The following is a 23,311-nucleotide window of genomic DNA, read 5'->3' on the forward strand; positions in this document are numbered from 1 at the left end:
GAACTGTCATGTTCGGGCGGTATGGAAGTCTGTACGGCGACGTAATATGATAATACAGCATATCTGGGTTTACTCCCGGGTTCATGTTCTTAAAGCCCTCTACGGTCACATCTGGAACGAACGGGATAACATCTACAATCAATGTATCGTTTTCACGTGGCGTCCATTCAGCGTATGAGTAGTTTATATCACAAGCAATGCTCGCCAGGGAGTGGATCGAGATCCAGATAAACAAATTCATATCTGCGCCACTGTGAAACTCGAGGCTTGCAATATGCTTATATGCTCGAGCTTTAAGTAGTAAATCAAACCTTGTAAAGATAGTATATGAAAGCTACTTTTAATTATAGCTATAGCGTAATATAAGACACTAACTAGACTCTGACTTTTCTTTACTTGTTGTGTCCTGTTTTCTCTGATTTATTTCTTTTTTTTTTAGTATTCTTAGCAAGCAAGTAATATATATACCGCTGGAGCTTTTACTACCTTGTGTCTAGGTCCAAAGCAACACAGCCTTCGAGTTGCGGAGGAGAATTCAGTCCGCTTGGGACAATGGGGCTAGCTGATGAAAATTCCAACTTAGATCCTAAGATCTGCCTCACTGAATGACCCTGAAAGCCTGGTGGCCAGAGAGCTGGCTGCTTTCAGTTATGGATGCCCTAGATTAGCTTATAATAGGTCTGTGACAGGAGTCATGATGGACTTCGATCTGATGTTTTGAGAGAGCACACAATAAATGCGAAGAGTGGCTGTTCTATTGTAAATAAAGTAGTTCTTGGCCAATGCCTCGTGAGGCCTGCTTAAAGGCAAAGACTTTACCGTTGAGATGTATTCAGCAGTCCATATACTTGATGAACCTTGCTTCCCTCGGCTTGCCGCCAAGTAGTCCAAGTTGTCGGGGCCTCTTGACCCGTCAAAACGAACAACAAGGAAGTAATGCAAGGCAGTGTCATTAATGCCGTCTTTAGGACAAACCAGGTCGTTAAAAAATCCCACAGGGAGCTTTTAAAGGAGATCATCGACTGTATGGATATATCATGGGGTTCAGACAGGACTTAAGAGGCACGAGGGTCGAAATGAGAGGGCAAGGTAGATTTGGTAGTTTGTAGACTAGACATCCTCATCTGACAAATAGAAAATGTTCCATGCCGCGCTGCAACACCTTGTCACTCCGTCAAATAGTCCCTCAACTTGCCTGCTACTTTTATCTCGTGCATTTTCTGCAGCCCTCGCTCCCCCCTCGACCTACAAGATGTACAGCCTAGGCCTCCCACAATTCTACTATACAGTCACCTTGTCAATATCGCTTGATGTCTCATGCTGTATCTTTCTTGCTCCCTTGAACCGGATCATTTCTGTACTCGAAAAGCCAATGCCTTGTTGGGTTCTTTGATACTGCTTGCCCCTGGAGGCAAACAGTAGTGCTCGTACGCAGTGAGCAATAGAGATGGAACCAATACTCTACTCGATCCATCGTCCTTGCATTTATTGTATTCTGCCAAACACCAAGCAAACACAGTGCCAGTTCTTACAGTTTACAAACTGCAAAGCGATGGTCTTCTCTATCTACTGTCGCAGATGCAACTGTCAATGACGCCCACAGTTTATCTTGTCTAAGCCTATCAACTTATACGACATTCCTTCTCTTCCTTAGTACTCGGCAATGAGATCCCATCATTGAATTGTGCGTCAACAAGTAGCACATGGCTCCTCCCAACGTTACCTTGCCCAATATTCCTCCTCCCTACGCTTTAACCTGCTCAATGATGATGTGTACGAGATAGGTGATAGTGCACTGGACATGGATACCTGATGCTACCCATCTATACGTACTCGAATAGCGAAAACCCCATAGACGGTACGACACATGCGCTTTCGTTCCGGCAATGTCGATCACACGGTGGAATAACTACATTTAATTGAGGAGCGTTGGCCCCAGTGTAAAATGCCTGTACCTTGGGACTTAGGTTATCATTTTCGAGAGAGAGCCCGATGGGATTCGAACTGGCATGAACTGACTCGGTAGGCGGACCTTGTGTAAGCACATCCAAATATCGAGCGATTTTAGCCACCCCCAGTGGGCTCCCGATCTCAAGGTCCTCAGCGCTGCATTCCGGAAGTAGCATGGAGATAGTCTTGAGAGAGGGTATGCTTGACAGGGCGGACAATGTGTCCATCAGTTTAAACTCTGCTGTGACAAAGAAGGCAATATGCTGAATTCCAGATGCTATACCATGGCGAATAATCTGTCTTCTTACTGACATAGGCCTCAATTCTGCTAGGTTGGGCAACAGGAAAATAGTTCTGAAGACGCAGAGGCGGACACACGTGGACCCTGAAGATAGGATCGTAGTTTTTTCCCATTCAGAGAACGCCTCCTTACACACCATAGCAACAGATGAGCACCCTGTTTGTTGAATCACTCGACATACAGGAGGTGACTTATCGCTAGTAGGGTAGAGAGAATCGGGCTCGAGAGACACGACGGCCATGCGGGCGTTTTGACAACTTGTTCTCCATATCTGTGCTCGTATCTCATACGGCAAAAGTTTGAAAGAAGTGAAAACCATATCGGTAACTCTGGTATGTATTGTATTAGCTATAACTGTCTCACCGTGGCGAAAGGAGACAATGCGGTTGGGTTTTTTTTACGGGCAGAAAAACAGGAGGAACCGTATAGACCGCTGAACATGAACGAAGATTAATTCAGCATTCAACATGAAAGTGAGAGGTTTACTATTTCTGAACCTTCATATCTGCCAAATGCAAGCTCTTAAAGAAACGACAATTAAGGGCTGTTAGACAATGATAATTCTATTTCTGTCCTTAATGACTTTCGAAACTGGTCGGAGAGGTGCTCAATAGAAGGTTCTATTTTTCAACATCTACGGTGCCCCCTGACTCATCACCAAAAGAGATTTCGTTGGAAAATGAACAAGGTCATCAGACAAATCTATTAATGGCGCTGGAAGTACGTCATGGAAAGAAGGACTCACCAGTGTTTTTCAATGTCCTATTCAGAGTTGATTTACAATGACCCTCGAGCTTGGTCACATGCATTATCCCACCGGCATGACTTTGTGGGGTAATTAATTATCCAATGCCCGACGTTGCGGCACCGAGACCAGCAACCTATAGCAGTAAAACCATGTTATTGAATCGCTTGATTATTCCAGAAGAGTTTACTATTTTTAGTTATCACTCTTAACTAGCAACGTTGACTCATTTCAGATGGCCTAAATTAGCCCGTCTTGGTTCAGGCGCAGAGCTCCTGTAGTTTCTATATAACACGCAGCATTTCCAGGTGAATCAAGTAGCGCAGTATGAATCGTCGATTTTTCCAACATATTCCTTCCTCCCCTTGAGATCAATGTCACCTGAAGGATATATACTGCATTACCCTTTTTCCTTTATTATGCATGCCGCTGAGGGTGCAGACAAGATAGTGAATGGCCAGTTTCGGCCTGAATGCGTGGAAGTATGCTGCAGGACAAGCACAATCATACTGAACTTGTACGACCATTACGTGCAACCCAAATTAACCAGGTTTGATTCGTATCGTATAGTTTTTAATACCGTCATCATTCATCCTTTGCTTTCCTTGCTTTTCCCGCTGACTGGCCGGAGCTTGTTAAGGCATGGAATGTCTCGCACTCGCACTAGACATTTGAATTTCCAAAGTTGACTCACTTAATCCTGGCGGGTAAATTTCATCGTTTTCGTGCTAATTATTGAACCTGCCCTATTGTCGACTCCTCCTTATACAATACCGATGGTAGAAGCATTAGGTATACTCTATTTACATTGGATACGCTATAACAAAATGGAGCGTCCTACCCGTGGCACAAAATACGAATGAATATTTTGACACATGTTGGTCGAAGGACTTGTCGATCTTCGGTAGATAGATATACCACGATTGTCAACCTTTCTCGATAACAGTGCTGTTAATGCTTACAGCGAATACCTCACAACGGCCTTACAGGAAGCGGTAAGGAATGATCGAAAGGAGATAGTCCAAATTCTGCTTGACATGAGTACCAGGAAGAATACTGAGATAGTTGGCTACTAGTAAAGTCACGGGACGTAGGGTAGACTGCGGAAAGTTCTTACGCTATCTCTTAGGCTGGAAAGCAGGTAGGTATCGATGGTCGAACTTGGAATTCATCATTCATTTGAAATGGCCAGGGAAGCCATCTTTATATACATACTGCACCTATCAAGTAAATATAAGTCATGACCCTATTAAGCTTATCCCTTTTTCTTTCTAATTCAAAGACCTAGCACAGCCGAATTTCTTTTAATCTCAGTCTTAATGGATAACTTGAGCCAAGTCATCTCTACGACCTGGTGGAAGGTGGTGGATACGCGAGTAGGGCTGATGTCCAATTGAAATGGGGTTAGTTTTCACACTTCAGGAACAATCGAGTTCCCAGAGGTCCTCCTTCTTCTGTCTCTGTTCTGTCATTTTGGGTTTTTTCCACGGCAGCCTGTATTGATATATCCGGGGGCCCACAAAACACATGTTACTTTTATCGAGGCGCTATCACTAATCCAGCAGAAATATACCTGTTAGTAGGGCTATAGGTCGGGAAAGTCACCATTCATTACTTGCATATATATCCTGTTTAATTGTAGCTATTTCCAACCTAGAAGCAGATTTTCAGACTTTTCGCAAGACATTGCATAGCTCTGGGGCCAAAGGGACCAAGAACTTGAATTGTTAAGAATTATTTATGTGTCACAACTGCATCCAGCCAATGTAGCGGGATGTACCAGGGCATCAGGCGCACAAGCCATCCTAACTAGTAAGATTTCCTTTGGTTTGTGTCAACTTCCGAGTCAAAGTCTTTCATCATCTTCTCCACCTCGGGGTCCAAGTTGCCAAAACATCGTATGATGACCTTTTCCAATAAGTGTTGTTATGATGCGCAGTCATGCCGGGTGCACTTGTGTGTAAGAATTCAGTTGTTCATTATTGTTCTTCTATTCAAGAATCATCAAGGTCTTTTATACTTGAGTTATCCTTGAGTTCTCGAACCTTCTATGTATTATTAACTTTGATCATGATGTGAGGGGAAACCTTGGTACTTCCAACACGCCCCTATTCGCCTCAACATCATGGGTCAGCCGCCGTGGGCTCTTGAGTGTTCCATAGGAGACGTCCACCTTCTTCAGTAGGGCTTTGGCTAACTCGTAGCGCTTCCAGGAATGTATCATGACTCGCAGCAGGCAATGGCTTCGTAAGACCATCTGCTATTTGCTCATGAGATCTGACATATTGTACATCGATGTTGCCAGCTTCAATTTCCTCTCGTATGTGGTGTTCGACTAAAGGGATATGCTTTGTTCGTTGATGTAGCTCGGGATTTCTGCAGAGTTTCAGAGAACCCTGATTATCGCCATTCAAAAGGATCGGAATGTCTAGTGATAGTTGTAGTTCTGAGAACAGATTCCGAATCCATGCTAATTCTCTGGCGCATTGTGATAGAGCAGTATACTCGGCCTCGGTGGTTGAGAGTGCTACTGTTTCATGTCGTTTCGCTCTCCATGAGACCGTAGATTCTTCAAGCTGAACGAGCCATCCAAACGTCGATCTTCCTGTGAAACTGTCGCCTTTCCAATCAGAGTCGGCCCAGGCCGTGACGCTCCAAGCGTCTTTGGGATCTTTCCTAACGCCCCCAAGCACTAGGCCGTGGTGCTTCGTCTGTTGTAGATAGCGGTAGCCTCTTTTGATCAATTGTGAATGCGCTGGCGATGGATTCGACATGTATCTTGAGAGTATCGAGAGCAGAAATGCTAAGTCAGGCCTTGTCTGGGTCATTCCGTACATGAGTGAGCCGGTTTTCGAGCTATAGTCTTCTCGCTCTTCTGGAGAAGCCGAGTCGCCGTCGTCTCTTGGTCGCAGTGTCGAGAGCGAATTTCGCTCCATGGGGGTCTTGACTGGTCGGCAGTTTTCTAAGCCGAATCTCTTCAGTATTCTAGTGAAATATGCATCCTGGGAAAGATATATTAGCCTTGCGTTCCTGTCGCGGGTTATTCTTACGCCGAGGAAGTGTTTGGCGGGTCCGAGATCAGTCATTGTGAAGATCTCTCCCAGGCGGGCTTTGTACCCTTGGATTACTTGCTTATCGCTGCCCATGATAAGAAGGTCATCCACATATGTTATGATAATCACTCCCGTTGCGGGATTCTTGTATACAGCCGTGTCAGACATTATCTGTCTGAAGCCAAGGGATTCTAAGGTCTTCTTCAGTTTCATTTGCCATTGTCGCGGAGCTTGTTTAAGCCCGTACAAAGATTTAAGCAATTTGCAGATCTTCTCTGATGAGAAGTCTGAGGGGCGGTACTCCGGGTGTTGTTCAAAGTACTCGACGAGTCCTTCCGGCATTTCAATAAAGACATCTTCATCTAGATCCCCTTCCAGGAATGCCGTGGAAACGTCCATCTGCTCAATCTCCCAGTCGAGGCAGGCTGCCACGGTGAGGAGGATCCGCCACGTCGCCACTTTAGCGACAGAGGCAAAGGTCTGATCATAGTCAAACCCAGGCTGCTGTTCGAAGCCTCTGACCACTAGACGCGCCTTGAATCTGTCCAGGCCGCCTTCCTCGTCCTTCTTGACCTTGAATACCCACTTGACCGTCAGCGGCTTGTGGTGAGCTTGGTTTCTGTCCAGAATGCGCCAGATTCCTTTCGTGAGGATGCTGCGCAGCTCATTGTGTATTGCTCTGAGCCAGTGCTCCCGATACGGACCTTGAAGCGCTTCGGTCATCGTTTTGGGCTCAGTGATCTCCTCTTTCCGGGGATCGGGCAGCTGAACTGATGTCTCTGATGTTGTCGTCTGCTCACACGGAGGATAATGCACCTCGGTGTGCTGAAGATAATGCACTTCAGACTTGTTTGACATTGGAGTCTCAGTTCGCTCCAAAGCAGACTGTGGTCGACATGAAATGGGAGCTCCGTTCGTGCGGATTGTCGGCTCAACATCATGCTCAGTTCCGGTCTGGAGATCTTTCTCTCCGACCTTTTCGTAGAATGTTACATTTGCAGAGCGGACGATCTGATGTCCCTTTCTGCGAGAGGGCACCCAGCAGGTGTAGATCTGAGAACCTTCCATGTTTATATAGATTCCAGTTTCTCCTCTTGGACCAAACTTGTGTGATCTCAATCTTCGTTCTTGCGGTATGTGTATCGTGACTTGTGAGCCACAGATTCGCTCTCCCGAGAGGTCTGGTTTATTATCTTGACCAGGTGATACCTCATTCAGGAAGCTCTCGAGCGGAGTAAGGCCATCCACGGCTCTAGTAGTAGTGCAGTTTGTTTTGCGCACCATGTCTTGTAAGACGAATGGCCAGAGCTCTGATGGAATCTGTTCCGACTCGATGGTTGTTCTGACTTTGTCAAATATGACACGGTTGGACCGCTCAGCAACTCCATTGAATTCGGGAGTATATGGCGGTGTCCGGATGATCCTGACACCATGTGTTCTTTCAAGGCCTTTGATAGATGCTCCGTAGAGCTCAGAACCACCGTCCATTTGGATCGTATGAACTCGGACTTTGTACTGGGTCCAAAGTGCTGAGATAAGCTTGCTGAGGAATTCTGAGGCCATGCTTTTTCTTGTAAAGGTATAAGACCACCTCATCCTGTGTCTGTCGTCTGTAGCAATGATCCCCCACCGCTGGCCGTTGATACCTGGAGGGTTGACCTTGAAGGTATCGACGTGGATGAATCCGGCTCTGGTGGCCCGTCTTCGTTTATTTCGTGGTGACCATCGTAAAGCCTTAGATACGTCGCAGGCCAGGCAATAGTCGAAGGATTTGTGATTGTGTCGCTTCTTGCAGAACATTCCTTTAGTCATTTTGGCGGTTTCAGACACTTGATGTGGATTGATGTGGCCAAGTCTTCTGTGCCAAAGACCAATGTCAAGGCAATCGCCTTTCGAGATGGCGTGATATGAGATAGCTGATGAGACTAGGTGGTTTTTGTATTCTAGGTGATGGAAATCTTTTTCCGTATTGACGTAAAGGCCGTCGTTTCCGATAAAGAGCTGGCCAAAGAGATCTCCAGTAGAATCATAGAGATCATTTCCATCAACCCAACCACCGCTTGTATAAAGCTTGAGTCCGGACATAATGTTGACCGGAAATTCAGGGATATAAAGAGCATCTTTGAGGTTGATGATGACTTCTTCTTGTCTTTTGTTGAAAAACGTCATCTTGACTGTTCCTCTGCCCGAGGGGTAGACTCTTCCTCCTCCGGTTATGAGTACTGTTCGCGTTGCAGGTTGTAGGCTGCTGAAGAGGTGTCTGTCATTGCAGATATGGACAGACGATCCAGTATCGAATAACCACCTCTCTGGCTTGCTTTCGTAGCTGGCAGATATCCTGCACTTCTCTACGACTTGGACTGGTGCGTTGGAGATTTCGTCCTCAAGGATCAGGAATGACCTTTCTACCGTTCTGCGATTTGACTCTCTGATGTGGAGGCTTTTGGTGTCTTCATTTTGTCGATCATGCTCAGCTAGTTCTTTGGCTAGCTTGACAGCCCAATCAGGCCGTTTGTCCTTGTGGGTGAACCAACAGTCAGTTTCATGATGACCCTTCTTTTTGCAGTTGGAGCAGACATGATCTCTGCTTTTGTTGATCCGGTGACTATTCTCGTTGCGGAATGCCTTCTGTGGCTTGTTTCTCCGATGATTCTGTGTCCGACTTTTCCTCGCACCTAGGTCATTCTTTTTGTTGGCTTTCTTTCCATGAGACCAATATGCCGATGCGATATCATCTTCTTCATCCGAAGATCTGTTCTCGTCAACGAGATCTTGTTGCATCGATCGAAGTGTGGGCGGATGCTCGGATCGTAGTAGAGCCCTCTGTCTGGCTGTCCATTCTGGATACTCGCTCTCACACGCGGCTAGGTAAACCACCTTTTTGAGTGTGTCTGAGATCGGCTCCTTCTGGTCAAGAAGTAGCTTAACAAGACGTTCAAACTCGACATTGAACTGGGGTATAGTTTCGTAGGAGCTCGTCTTGATGCGGATGAACTGGTACAGGGTTGTCTGTAGTAGAACTGGACCAGAGCCGACGCAGTATCCTTGAAGAAGATTGAACATTTCCTTTGGGTCTTCCATTCCGATGAGTTGGCTGAGAGCCTCCCCAGTGCAGTTACCCCTTATAGAGATGGCCGCTTTTGCCACCTTGATCTTCTGGTCAGTCGTCATCTGATCTTCAGAAGGATAGTCGCCAAAGACAGCATCCTCGAGACCATTGATCCTCAAGATAGCCTTCTGGGCTGGTGAGAACTGCTCCCAATTAGAAGGCCCTATGAGCTTAAGCTCTTTCGGGAGAAAGAGCGTATTCTTCTCGAAAACCGTCGGTGTGCTGTCATCATTCGAAAGTTGATTTGTTTGATGGTCTGGGCTGCCAGTTCGTGACTGAGCGGATCTGCGTGATGAGGGGACTCGAATGGTGTTGCGAGTCTGCATGGTGAAACGCGGGGTACGTTGTGGAGACATAGTTTGCCAAATAGGGCTTAGGGTAAACCTTAAAGTTTGGTTTTCTGATTCAGAAGAGAAGTTCAATACTTGCACTCCGGGCTCATAACCTGTTGTTATGATGCGCAGTCATGCCGGGTGCACTTGTGTGTAAGAATTCAGTTGTTCATTATTGTTCTTCTATTCAAGAATCATCAAGGTCTTTTATACTTGAGTTATCCTTGAGTTCTCGAACCTTCTATGTATTATTAACTTTGATCATGATGTGAGGGGAAACCTTGGTACTTCCAACAATAAGTAGATACGCCTCAGCTCCTCGTTAATCCTTGATAACAAATCCTTGAGTCTGAGATCAATGGGAGCGTTTCCAGCCACATCGAGCGAATTGTCAGGATGCACGACGAGCTCCAGTGTCTTAAGGTTGGTGCAAGATGTTCGAAGAAGCTTCAGACATTGCAACCCAACCAGCGAAAATTTTGGCTCTTGACTTTGCCCTTGCTTCGACTGAAGTATAGGGGAGCTGATAGATATCGAGGACAACAGACTTGAATAGCAGGGAGAGAGCAAGTCTAAAAAGGCTTTCAGGTCTGAAGTTTTCCATGTAATATAGGAGCCAACAGCGTTGAAGTGATTTGAGGAGTAGAAAATCGAGTTTGCCTCCCACTCATTTACGGCTTGACATATGGCTAATAGATCTTGCATCGGTACATTAGGCACATGGCAGCCGAATTTCGAGTTCTTTGGTTCACGACTGACGAATACAGGCTTCGAGGTGACAAGTATCTGGCGAAAAGACTGAGAGTGATCCTCTGGAAAGAGTGCAGTCAAACGAGCTTTAAGCTCCTCAGCTTTAAGCTTCTCAGCGAGTGCCTTGGGCTGTTCAACAACGTCGAGATCGCCTGCGCGTAGCAAAGGAAGTGCGCCATGGGGGTGATGAAAAAATGCTAATTTTGGAGGATGACAAGAAAGGTCCGTTCCAGGCAGTAAGCATCTCGCAATGATATAGAGATAGAGTATACTTGTGTAATGATGGTAATGGCTACATGTAGCAGCCAGGCTAAAGGGAGGAATAGCAGGTAAGGCGCGCTATAAGCTTCTGCTCTGGGCAGGTTCAACTATAAATGGCAATAACCCGTCACAAAAGACACTTCAGGCAGCCTGCCAACCACCCGCATAGTTGCCCAAGATGATCTTTCAAGCGTATCTTTTAATAAAGTCACTCGCAAGCAATAGAACTCTAAATACATTCCGATAGGGATAAAAGGCTCCGTTCCCTCCATCATGGATTCCAGGTCAACGGCAAAAATCCTAGAAAATCCACCACGATTTCGTACAAGATGGCGGCTCACGTTCGAATCGGCCATCCTTGGGCCTTCAAGGAAGCGCCATATGTCGTGTCGTGTGGGGAATCGCAAAATGGTGGAGGTGTGGGGAAGAAACCTTACAAATAGCGATGATAATATAATAATGGGAAGAACTACTACAATAAAGTCAAAGGAAAGCGTAGGGTTTGCTTAATATTTAGCTTAGATGTTGGCTGCCTAGAATATATTGGTTAGGTAGAACTATTGCGAGACTCCTCCCATAGTATCCAATATGATCATGAGTCCTTCGGACACTACCACTCTGTTGCGCTTGAACATTTACCTGAAGTAGGTAACATAACCTGACCTGGGAAATATCGTAGCAAGTGTACTCATTATATTTCAGAGTTGTACCCCGGACGTTGGTCTTAAAATGGTTGACTCTGTGGTCGGGCTGTATGAATGCTAGCACGCACATAGGAATGATGCATAAATGAGAAATAAAAGGCCAAACCTTACCATCTTAATACCCTTTGAGATCCTTGTGAACAATACCAGCATCGACCCATTCGCTGGGAACCAGGCGACCTAGACCCCTGGTACTGTGCATGCCTTGTTCCTTGGCGCCACCGCCAGCTTTGTGGTTAGCCACAGTGAGTATTTGCCTGGGAGTTCCAAGCTCAGCTTCACAAAGAAGGAGCGAGCCCTCGCCGCCAGGCTTTGTGTGATGGCAGGAGCTGGCTGACTTAGAAGACATCTCAGCAACATAAATGCCCTTGCCAAGCATATACCCTGACATGGGAGATTCACAGGGAGCAATTAGGAGACCATGGCTAAGGATACCAGCATAGTTTGTAACTCTCAAACCCTGCCAGAGAAGACAACGATCCGACTCCATCTTATGGAAAACCGAATCGTTAAATCGCTTGAAATCCTCTTGTCGCCTGATGCGGATGGTATTTCCGACTACGAAAACAGTTTTATGAGTACAATACAATACAATACAATTTATTACGCCCGGCGGCTTATTTTGGCCGATAGGGCACTAATCACTAATGCTTACGTACATTGCCTGATTTTCGTCCTCTTCTCCCCGAACCCATGCTGTGCTACACGTTTCTCAATCTGTGTCCGCGTTTCCTAGAGCCCAGACTGTACCTTGCTTTTCACCATATGAATTGAAATAGGTCTCCTCGAGCCCATAATGCGCCTGTTCCTCGATTGTGCTTTTCCTTCTACCCTATTGCTCCCTGCGTTTTCCCGTGATTTACTAGCATAGCCAGCGAACTAGCTTGAAGGCTTTTCTTCAAGTGTTCAACGTCCTATCTACGGCGGCTGAAGCGACGTCCGCTTGTATGAGACGGGGTGTTTGGTGTTTGGTGTTTAGTGTAAGTAGGTTAGTAAAAGTAGGTGAGATTCTTGCAATCTGGTTTCAGTATTGTGTGTCGAGTCGGCCTGTGGCCATTGCAAATCGTATAGTTGCATGGACTGCCTGCATGTTTGGCGTCCACTTTGCGTCATCCGATGGTGATTTTCCTCCTAGGTAGAACGAGAGATTTCCTCTCAATGTCTCCGTGCATTGCAGCATTTCAGTCCTATGCGCTGTCCATTTCGTGCATCGAAAGAGAAAGTGTTCTACTGTCTCTATCGCTTGTCCGCATGCGCATTGCTGTGACGCTGCTACGCTGATCCGGAAGAGGTATCCATTTAATCTGGCCATGCCTGTCCTAAGTTGTGCTAGCACGCTGGCTTCTCTCCGTGACAAGCCATCATAGAGCAGTCGGGTGTGCTTGCCTGGGAGTGCGGCATCGACCTTCTTTGAAAACCTCCCGACGTTATCTGGTAGCTGTTTCCTAGTATGCTTACCTGATTGAACTATGTTCAGGGTCGTTGATCGCATTCGGGGAAACTTCCGAGCCGGGTCGGCACCGTCTTGGCTCGCACTTCGCGCCTCCTTCTTAGCCATTTTCAGGAGCCTGTGTTCAGCACTGATGGGCATCCATACGACAGCCACCACGTTTCCTTTGACCCTCAATACATCGATGGAATCATATATGCATCCAACATACTCTTGACCGGACTGCTGGCGAGGGTTTCGGACCGTGAGCGCGGCGGCTTTGTTGCTCGCCAACAGTGCCACGCTTCGATACTCAAGGTCGGGTAAGTGTCTCAACGCGTAAGCCATCGCTGCTAGTTGTCCAGAAAATGGGTTCTGCTCCGTCCTCATGCCGAGCGTGAAGGAAAAGCGCTCAAGCTTCGGTCCTCCTCGCACCGAGGCAGGGATCTCGATGGCCCCGCCGACTCCGACTACCCCATTCCGTGCTGAACTACTCACTGCGGCGCGTACCGCCCATCCTAGATCTGCTTGTGTCGTCTCAACACTATCCCCATCATCCACTATAGCCTGCACCCGTTCTACCCAGGGTGCCAACGTGAAAGGGTTGATCGTTTCTAGTTCTTCCATCGGGATCTCATTGAGTGCCACTGCTACCTCGTAGAATGGCGAGCGATTGTATCTTCTGAACTTTCGAATGCGAGATGTAGAGCTTCGGAGAGGGTTGGTTGTCGGAAGGGTATGTAGATCAGTCCACATCTTGATGGCCCGTCTCCAGAACCGCTCATGTGCACTAGCGATGTGCGCCTCTGCTTCCGCTACGCTTGTTGCCACCGTGAGGAACGTTCCTACGATGGTGTTCGCTCCAATCCTCTGAACCCTGTTGATAGGACTCGCCCTCCTATATCTGCAGGCGTGCATCCATACATTCGATGCGTAATCCACTACTGGAGCCACTGTGGCTGTAAACAACTGTCGTGCTGTTCGTGGTGTAAGGCCCCTGAGCCTCTGTAGCTCCATCGCAGCATTCAAGCCTTTGGCCGCTGCTCGTGCAATGTGCTCTTTGTATTTGAGGCCCGAATCCATGATCATTCCGAGGACCTTGACCTGGGTTTTCGGTGGGACAAGCTGTCCTCTGATCTCGAAAGGCTCCGAGTTGAGCTTATACGCTTTCCGAGTAAAGTGTATAATTGCCGTCTTGTCCGTCTCGAAAGTTGCGCCACTTCTCTTTTCCCAGTCTAGTGCCTTCTTAATGATCTTCTTGATCCCATCACGATTGCCCTCTGCTGTTGGACCTGTTACCCAGGCCGTAAAGTCATCCACAAACGCTATCGCTCCCCCGTAGCAATCTATGGGCTGCTGTACGAGGTCTGCATTGAAAAACAGAAACAGAATTGGAGACAGAGGTGAGCCTTGTGGCAGCCCAGCTTGTGGTAAGCTTCGTGTCTCCGATATTTGTCCATTGACCTGAATAGTTGCCGTACGATGCGAGCAAAATGCTTCAATCCAGCGAAGCAGATCCTCTGGTATGCCTCTAGCTCTCAACCTTTGGATGAGTCTTTCTTTGCACACTCCGTTGTAGGCTCCCTTGACATCGAAACTCACTAGGCTAAGGATCCATCGACCCCGCCAGGCGGCGTAGATCTGCTCTTGTAGTAACATCAAGGCCTGCTCAGCAGAACGCTGTTTGCGAGCTCCAAAGTGATTTGTTGGCAGCAATCCGTATGTCTCAACGGCATGTGAGATCCGTTCCGCGACGACCGACTCTAGTATCTTGCCTAGCGTGGATAAGAGTGATATGGGTCTCCATGCCTTCGCAATCGAATAATTTTCTTTGTTTGATTTCTTGAGTGGAATGATCTTGGCATGTCTCCATTGGCTCGGCAGCACTCCTTCTCTCAACGATGCACGAAACAGTGAGAGGACTCGGTCCTTAACAGACGGCCAGATCTGCTTCCAGACTACGGTGGGCAATCCGTCCTCACCAGGTGCTTTCCAAGACTTGGCCATGGAGAGCTGTCTCTCTACCTCCTCCATAGTGATATCTGGCATGCTAATGGCAGCTCCACGCTGAGGTCGTTCGCCTTCCTCTTCGATTTGCTCTGGTAACGGGGGGAAGAAGGTGGTCAACATCTCCTCGGCTTGTTCCCTGTTGTTGGTCGTGCGGGTGCCATCAGCCCTTGTGAGCTGGGGTACCTTGCCAAATGCTGTATCTTCTCCAGACTTGAGGTACTTTGCTGCCTTCCAGATGTTATCGTTGTCAGCTAGGAATTCGTTCCAGTGTGTCTTTTTCTGCTGTCTGATCGCATCGTGATACTGCTTTGCTGCTCCTCGAGCTGTCTCTTCCAGCTCTTCGCATATTCGCCCCGCTCGTCTCGATGCTCTAGCGCGATTCCTCCAATGCGTATGTATCTGGCGGAGCTGCGTGAGGTCTGAAGTCCACCATCGTTTTGCATAGGGCGACGGCTTAGCTCTGGGTGTCAGCGCGCGGATCGCCTCTAACACCACGGTCATAAGCCTGTCGGTCTTCTGCTGTACGGTACATTCCTCTGGACTAGACTTCAGTGCCGTGGCGATCCGAATGTTGATTTCTTTCCATGGTGCATTCTTGAGTAAAAGCCGTTCTCGAACTTGTGGTACTGGGACAGAGATATCAAACTCCGTCTCGATAGCGCGATGGTCAGATCCGTGCTCTGTGCCGTGTACCATACACTTGACCGTTGAAGACGCTATATCTGCGGAAGCGAGGACCAGGTCGACTGTTGTCTCAAAGTCTCCGCCATTCCACGTCTTCGTTCCTCTGGGAAGCAGGCTCGTGAGATCAAGCTCACTCATAAGATGGATGATCTGATCAGCTTCGCCTTGCCTAGTAAGGGAAACATCGTCTCCTCCCCACAATTGGTCGTGCCGATTGAAGTCACCGACAACCACCACATCCACCAGTCTATCGGCCTGTCTTCTTGTGCCTGAGATGACCTGACGCAGAAGGTTACAGGTGTCTTGCAACGCTTGATCGTCTCGTCCTGGTACATAGACGGACACAACCAGGACCAGTCGCTCAGGGAGTCGTAGTATAGCTGCCGTCATGTCCGCTGTCTTTATTGGTATCTGCTCCGCCTCTATATCCTTGTTCACCCATAACATGCTTCGGATCGGCCATCTGCCCTTCTCCCAAACTGTAGGGACCATCTTAACCCATCTGGGGTGACCCATAGGAACTGTTAGTAGCTTGCCGTCCTTTTGGTGTGCCTGGGGCTCTTGGATCGCTATCACTGAGTAGTCTTGGAGTTGATCATCGTTCATGAGGCTCTCGTGCACTGTATCCTGCTTTCTCACATTTAGTTGCATTACTTGGAACACCTTACTCATGCCGCCTAGGGTGAAGTTTTAAGCAATTTCTGCTGAATGACTCATGCGGACCGCTACAGAGAGCGCACTTGGGTATCTGTGCCTGGCACTCACTGTGATGGTGGCCTATGGTAGCGCACCTTGCACATACTCGAGTCTTGCTGCACGAGAAAGCCTTGTGACCGAGCTCTTGGCAGTTATAGCATTGTTCCGGTCCAGTAGTCTGCTCAAATACACTCGTATATGCCGATTCACCTGCGATGAGAAAGTAGTGTTCCTGCAGTAGCCTCTTGGCATCGCTGCTCTTAGTTAAGTAGACTACCATAGATCCATATGACTTGGGGTTGACCTTCCGGCTCAGCCAGGCTACCTTGGCAATTTGGACTTCATTCTCCTGGTTTAAGGCTTCTATTGCTCCGGGGAGGATGTTAAACTCCTGGTCAAAGACAGCCATACGATTCATGCTATCAACTTTGATAGGATATAGTTGGTCCCGAAGGACTCTTGCACCTGGAGCTTTCCTGGTTTCGAGGATGGTCTTGATCTTTTGTATTTCTTCTTCGTTCCTACCTATAATCCTGAGGCGGTTGGCATTCCGTCCATCTCTGGTCACTGCGACACATCGCCAGTGAGGTTGGTCACTCGACTGTCGCATCTCCTGCTCCACGGTTTTACGAATCATTGTTGGTGTAACGCCTCTAAGATGGTCTTCAGGAACTCTGGATGTGTCGACTGTGCAGAACACCGGTTCTGGAGTGGCCGATCGGGCTACAGACGAAGATTGACTGGACATGCTGGTGGATGTCATCCTGGCTGCGTCTGCATATGATTGAATCGATGACCGTGGTGTTTCAGTCTTGTTCAGCATGTCTAGCTGTAGTCGAGTCTGCTCCAGCTCGCCGCAAACCTGGGTGAGCTGGTCTCGAACTTGCGATAATTCTTGTGCCATCTGGGCCGTGGCCCTGGCGACTTCCTCGGCCATGCGATCACTGAGCTTGGTGAACTCGAGCTGAAATTCGGTCTTCATCGCTTCGATTTTCTTGTTCAAGTCCTGCTCCAGTAGTTGCTTCAAGCTATGGACTGCCTCGACCATACCACCAGCTGACTTGGGGGCAACCTGCTTCCGAGCTCGGTTCTGTCCCAGAGCTCCCTCACTGGTCTCACCTTCCTCCTGCCATTCCATATCGCCATTTTGCTGCTCCATCTCCAATACCTTCGTCGTCCTGACCCTCTTCCGCTGAGGGCGATGATATCCCCTGCCCGAACCATCGGGGTCGTCTCCCATGACGATGATGACGTCTGATGCGGGGTTCGCAACACCAGACATCCACCAAGGGCCTGAATCTTCGCCAGGCAGTCCTCAGGATTTTTGAAAGTGATAAATAGGATAAATAAAAGTTATTTTTAAAAAGAAGATCGTTTTCCGAAACGTTTTTTTTTAGAAAAGTGCTCTCCGTTCTCCTTTTATGAGTACAGTGATGAACAGTTGTAGCTTCCTCTTTTGTAACACTATCAGATTCTGCTTGGGTCTCCACACAGTGTCATTAGCCTGCTTATAAAAGCTGTATACTTCTGCCTGAACACTCACTAGGCTGTAGCTGTCGACGCGACTTACAGTATCTGCCTAGTCTGCCTAACGGCTTCGGCACTGACGTTTTTAATGGGAGCACTTGCAGGGGTCTCAAACCGTATGATTGGTGGTAGTCCGGAAATTCTTACAAGCAAAGGAGTGTGCGTTGCGGGGCTGATTTTCGACCCCGCGAGATTTGATGGTTGGCGACGTGGCCACTTTGATCTTGGTGGTGCCTTGTACTTTTACATTCGCGACCCCAGGGTGGCTGCCTGGCCAGTCAGAGCGGCATAAATACATACATAGGGGTCGTCCCATTCTGTATCCTTAGTTATGGCTGAGTCCTTACTTCCCGCCGTTCATTTCGAAGCAACCATGACCACCAACATATTTTCTTTACCGCAGCCGCCCATGGTCTGTATGGGGAGTGTCAGTTTATCGACCTGCCTAATTTAATCTTGCTAATTTTTACTAGATTAGTCGGGTCAATACTAAGCTTTGTCATTTGGACGTTACGTCCCGACATAAGTTTATCGAAGCTCTTGGTATCAACGCTCCTGTCGACATCAGCAATCTTCTCACCAAGGATTCAACAAAACTCAGGGCTGGAGATCATCAACGTGAGCCCTGGCACTTTGCTCTCTTCGCAATTCCGAACAAGTCTCGTCTACGTATTGGTGAATTCGCTACATTGGACGATGGACTATCGTCGATTCTTCACGATCTGTTGTCATTGGGCGAAAACATATGCCGCCTTGGCGTGACTGTCGACTCGTTTTTGCCAGTGGAATGTTTACAATTCACCCGGTGTCCAATAGCGATCAACATATATTCTTCACCGGACCCGGAGTCTAAAGCACGCTGTGAGAGGGTTCTTGACGGGTGGAAGATATATCTTCAACACCCACTCTTTGTGCCTCCAGGTATCCAATACAGTAACCCGCACCTCTATGACGAAGTCGATCTATCTAGGGTCGGACTGAGCGAAAGCCTCAGAGACGATCAATCCATGGTCGGGCCGAGGAAAAACCTCAGAGAAGTACAATTGTGTTATCTAGTCTTTGAGAATCTGGCTCCCCCGGAGCTAAAAGAGGGGCTCCGATATCTACTCCAAAAGGTATGGACGTCTGACAGTATAGAAACTATCAGGTGGAGCATTGGTGCAACAACGGAAAAAGAACGGAAGTCCTTGGAGAAATTGTTGAAAGGAGCCGAGCTGGAATACGCGGATAAATCATACCATGAGGAGAAGGGATTGGAATGGCTAGTAGAACCATGCCCAGAGGCTTCTAGCAAAGACCAGCTATTAGGAAAATGGGAGGAGAGGATACTACAAACTGTCTAGGGATGGATTTAATACCGTATCATTAAATAAAATGCGCTTTTTGTATTAAATATTTAAAACAGGCGCGTTTTATAGCTCCTTCCAGAACTGGCTTAGTGTATAGGATCAATGTAACCTTAATCCCTGTTCCGACCTCCTTTTCTCCACAGCCTTCAACAGCCTATCGCTGTATCCCCTGAAACTTCCCAATCTGACTTCCCACTACCTTCAGACCCTTCATGCTTCTTCTACAATGCCTCGAACCTCTGGAAGGCCAGCCGACCACCAGGTCCACCGAGAATTTATCACGATTTCCTCGGACGCTAGCTCAGGGTTCAAGAACTCACGAGTCAAGTGCAAGCACTGCGGCCACGAGACAGCCAAAGGCACTACTCGTCAGAAGAAGCACTTACTTCGCCATTGCCCCAATTACAGAGGGCAGCAACAGTCTGAGCAGTCTTAACTTACTCAGCACTTTCCTGTGGTAGACAAGACTTTTAAGCAGATGCTTGATGAGCTTGCTGCTAGAGCAATTTTCGCTGATGGCCGTCCATTTAACCTATTCGAGTCCAAACGAATGCGGATTCTGTTGAGCAAGCTGAATACTGCTTGGCAACCACCGTCTCGTCGCCGAGTGCAGCGGCTGCTAGCCCCGACCTATTCTGAGTACCACAACCAAGTCCAAGATATCCTCGACCAGACAGAACGTATCAACGTGATCTTTGACAGCTCAGACAATATCACGAGTAATCGAATTATCAATATCTCGATACCGGTGGCAAATGGTCTGGCGTTCTATTGGAAGACGTTTGATACGGGACAGATTCAACACACGGCTGAGCACTACATCGATCTTTTGTATCCTGAGCTGGAGATAATTTGCAAGGGTAACTTCTTGCGCATTAACTCGTTTTGCACAGATACGGATAGTGTGATGAGGAAAGCTCATGTGCATTTGGCTGCAAGAAAGGAATTCCAACATTGCTTCTTTTCGCTCTGCGATTCACATGGGCTACAGCTACTCATCAAGGACATCCTAGAGCAGCCGTTCTTTGAGGAGGCATTCAAAAGCGCTACATTAATTGTCACCTTCTTCAAGAAGTCGAAACTGCAGTTGGCTCGATTGAGAGAAGCACAAAAGGCAGCTTGGGGCCACCATAAGGCGTTTTTATCTGCGTGCGTCTTTCAGTTTTTCTGACTCTTAGCTCTAACTAACCGCTCGCTTTAGCGCAATCAAACGCTGGGGCAGCCAATTCAATGCTTTATGGTCAGTTTTACGCTGTAAAGAACCTCTCCAAACATACGCTCGCCGCCCTGACGTGAGGGCAGAGCTAGCCTCCGGGTCTCTCGAGCTTCTTCCGAGGGTGCTGGAGTCTGTCAATAACCCTCACTTCTGGATACGCCTGGAGACTGTTTTGGCTATAGTTAAGCCTGTTAGCAGTCGTCAGCATGCCTCAGAAGCTGATCGGGCTCACATCGGCCATGTGATTCCTCATTGGCTGGAGATTAAAGCAGAATGGAAAGCACTTGACGATTTCTCAGCAACATAAAGAGGTGAATTTCAGCGAGCTGTATTCAGTATGGTTAAACCGTATGGATAAACAGATATATGATATTCATTATGCAGGATTTGCATTAAGGCCTGACACAGTCGGGACTAAGCTTGAAGAACAGCTGATGATGAAAGTGCTTCAGTTCTTTAAGTCAGCAGTCAATCCTGCTGACTACCTTCATATTGTTCGAGAATTTAACCACTTCCGAGCACAATCCGGGGGCCAGTTTGCTGCCGGGGGCTTGGTCTATTCAAAGGAATGGACGCCATTAGATGCTTCGATGCTTCTTGATAACCAGGGCAGCAAGCTAGCTGCACTTGCAGTCCGAATCTTTGGAACCATAGCCAATTCAGTTCCCTCAGAGAGATCATTCTCGGCGGTTAACTTCCTCCACAGCAAGGCACGCAACAGGCTCACACCAGCCAACGCTGACAAGTTGGCCTTCATCTACATGAACGAACGGGTGCTAGAGAGGATAACGCAGTCTCAGAATCAACCTCTTGGTCATCGCGATGAGGTTGATTCTACAGTGGTTAGCTGGGAAGATTTGACAGAAGACGGTTGGCTTACTCTCGAAGATATGTATATGGAAATCCATTGCGCATCAAGTCTGGAAGTTGACGCTGTTATCGGCGAGTTCACTCACCAACCCGCCTCCGACGGAGAGGAGACGATTGTGGAAAAATTTGAGGTCCAAGATGGGTCAGAGAGTGAAGGAACAGGGGGGAATTGACCTAATTTAGCTTGGTTATCTGTAGTATATGACTGTTAGGCGGCTTCATATATGATAGCAATATTGCAATAAAAAACGCGTTTTTTATTCGGAATAAAATACAGTTTCATTATAATAAAAAACAGTTTAATACACACTTGTATTAAACACGTGCCCATCCCTACGCCGCAGACGAGAACGGAGAGCCTATACATGTCTTAACACTGGAATCTGTACTCACACTTAATATTGCTCAGCGTGAAGGGCGTTATTTCTACTATTATCAGGATGAGGAGGAAAAAGTGCTGATAACCGAACAGATTCCAATCTATGACATGGATGGCAACGAATATGGATATTTCGATGGATTAATCTGGAATACTGGCTCTTCGTCAGGCCCGTCATAGAAGACCAAAAAGCAGGGGAAATCCAACAGCAGAAGACAAGTCTGATTAGACAAAATGTAGTCGGACGTGAAAATGACCTCAAAATTGCGATTCATAGCAATTTATGTAATGGTGATCGAGATTCCGAGATTGATCATCTCGTCCTATACACAGACACAATGGCATACAAGTCTCTTGCACTCTGTAAACCAGCATTCGAAGGCCTCTGAAACTGGAAATGCATAACATCTCTCTGGTGATTGACTTGTATGGAGTACTTACCAAGCACTTACGAATCTTTCCCTGCTCTTTCTAGCCCAGTCCTCACTCTTCTCCTCGATCTTCCTAAATGTCAGTAGGAGCAAGTCGGCCTGAAGCCCATTTCCTCCAAGTATTCAGTGTGCTATCCTCGGCTGCTGAATCAATGTCTTCTTTTATTATGGGAGGGCTAGCTGTCCTTAGATGTATTTAGAGTCAATACCTTGGCTGTGTTCTCCATAATCTTTGTTCCAAGCGGCCTGCAGCGGTCGTAAACCTCATTGTGGCCCGCAACGCTTCGATGCCTGCCGTCTATTTCACGTACTGGATGTTGAAATGCCCTTTACTTTTCTTCTTTCTTCTTCCTCCCTCCTATCCCCTGTCCCTCCATACGGACGCTCGTCTGTCGGTGTTGTCCTGATCCGGTATACAGCATTGTACATGTGCGCCTTCCTCTTCGCAATAACATCCTCTTTATAAGTTTTGGAGCAGAGACTTATAGGTATATGTTTCTACTTTCTAGGCCGGTCTAATGTCTATTTTAGGATGTGAAAGCTGCCCCCAAGCCATTTTTAGCTCATGAGGAAGTGCGATGAGGCGTTGCAAGGTACCTGCAACCTGCTGCGTCAGGTCATTTCAGGCACAAGAAGACAAGCCAGTGGGCTGGTGGATGTGGTAATTGTTGGAGACTTCAACCGACACGACCAATTATGGGGAGGAGATGAGATATCCTTGACGAGGCAAACCGAAGCGGATCTAGATCATCCGCCTTATGACTGAGTTTGATCTAACGAGCCTGCTTCCGAGGGGAACGAAGACGTGGAGTGGCGGAGATTTCGAGACAACAGTCGACCTGGTCCTTGCTTCGGCAGACCTAGCGTCCTCGACCGTCAAGTGTATGATACACGGCACAGAGCACGGATCCTGTTGAATGTTGGAGGGTTCACCCTCAACTTCAGGATTAAGGTTCAGGATTAAAGTTTGACGCCCTAAACTTAGATCGTAGGACTTTCATCTAGGACTTTCCAGGACTCAAGTCCTAGAAGGAACCAGTCAAAGATATAAGGTCTCAATGGCCCTTCGATTGCGAAAGGATCAAGAAATATACACAATTCACCTTAGTATCTGACAGATCCGATCATCGTGCTATCGAGACGGAGTTCGACGTCTCTGTTCCGATGCCGCAAGCCCAGGAGCGACTCTTGCTCAAGAACGCACCATGGAAGGAGATCAACGCCCGGATTGCCGAGGCGTTAAAATCCATTCCGGAACAAGGCACCGTACAGCAGAAAACTGACAGCCTTATGAGAGTGGTGCTGGAGGCAGTCCACGCGCTAACACCCAGAGCTAAGCCGTCACCATACCCGAAGCGTTGGTGGACCTCAGACCTCACGCAACTTCGGCAGATATACACACACTGGAGGAACCGTGCCAGAGCCTCGAGACGTGCGGGACGATCATGCGAGGAGCTTGAGGACACGGTGAGAGGAGCAGCAAAGCAATACCATGATGTCATCAGACAGCAAAGA

At 47.6% G+C, this 23,311-nt stretch overlaps 2 protein-coding genes across 2 annotated transcripts; one reads left to right on the top strand and one right to left on the bottom strand.

The window, feature by feature from the left end:
• Nucleotides 1-11,320: 11,320 nt before the first annotated feature.
• FOXG_21409 (poly [ADP-ribose] polymerase) lies at nt 11,321-11,695 on the bottom strand (the record flags this gene model as incomplete). The annotated part of the gene is made up of 1 exon (XM_018401744.1): nt 11,321-11,695. One exon carries the CDS (start codon nt 11,693-11,695, stop codon nt 11,321-11,323), a length of 375 nt encoding a protein of 124 aa, XP_018253672.1.
• Nucleotides 11,696-17,960: 6,265 nt separating this feature from the next.
• Nucleotides 17,961-18,894, top strand: FOXG_21410 (uncharacterized protein; the record flags this gene model as incomplete). Its single annotated transcript, XM_018401745.1, has 2 exons — nt 17,961-17,963; nt 18,025-18,894. 2 exons carry the CDS (start codon nt 17,961-17,963, stop codon nt 18,892-18,894), a joined length of 873 nt encoding a protein of 290 aa, XP_018253673.1.
• Nucleotides 18,895-23,311: the final 4,417 nt, after the last annotated feature.

This window comes from Fusarium oxysporum, chromosome 6 (genome assembly GCF_000149955.1).
Source record: "Fusarium oxysporum f. sp. lycopersici 4287 chromosome 6, whole genome shotgun sequence".
NCBI lineage: Eukaryota > Fungi > Ascomycota > Sordariomycetes > Hypocreales > Nectriaceae > Fusarium > Fusarium oxysporum.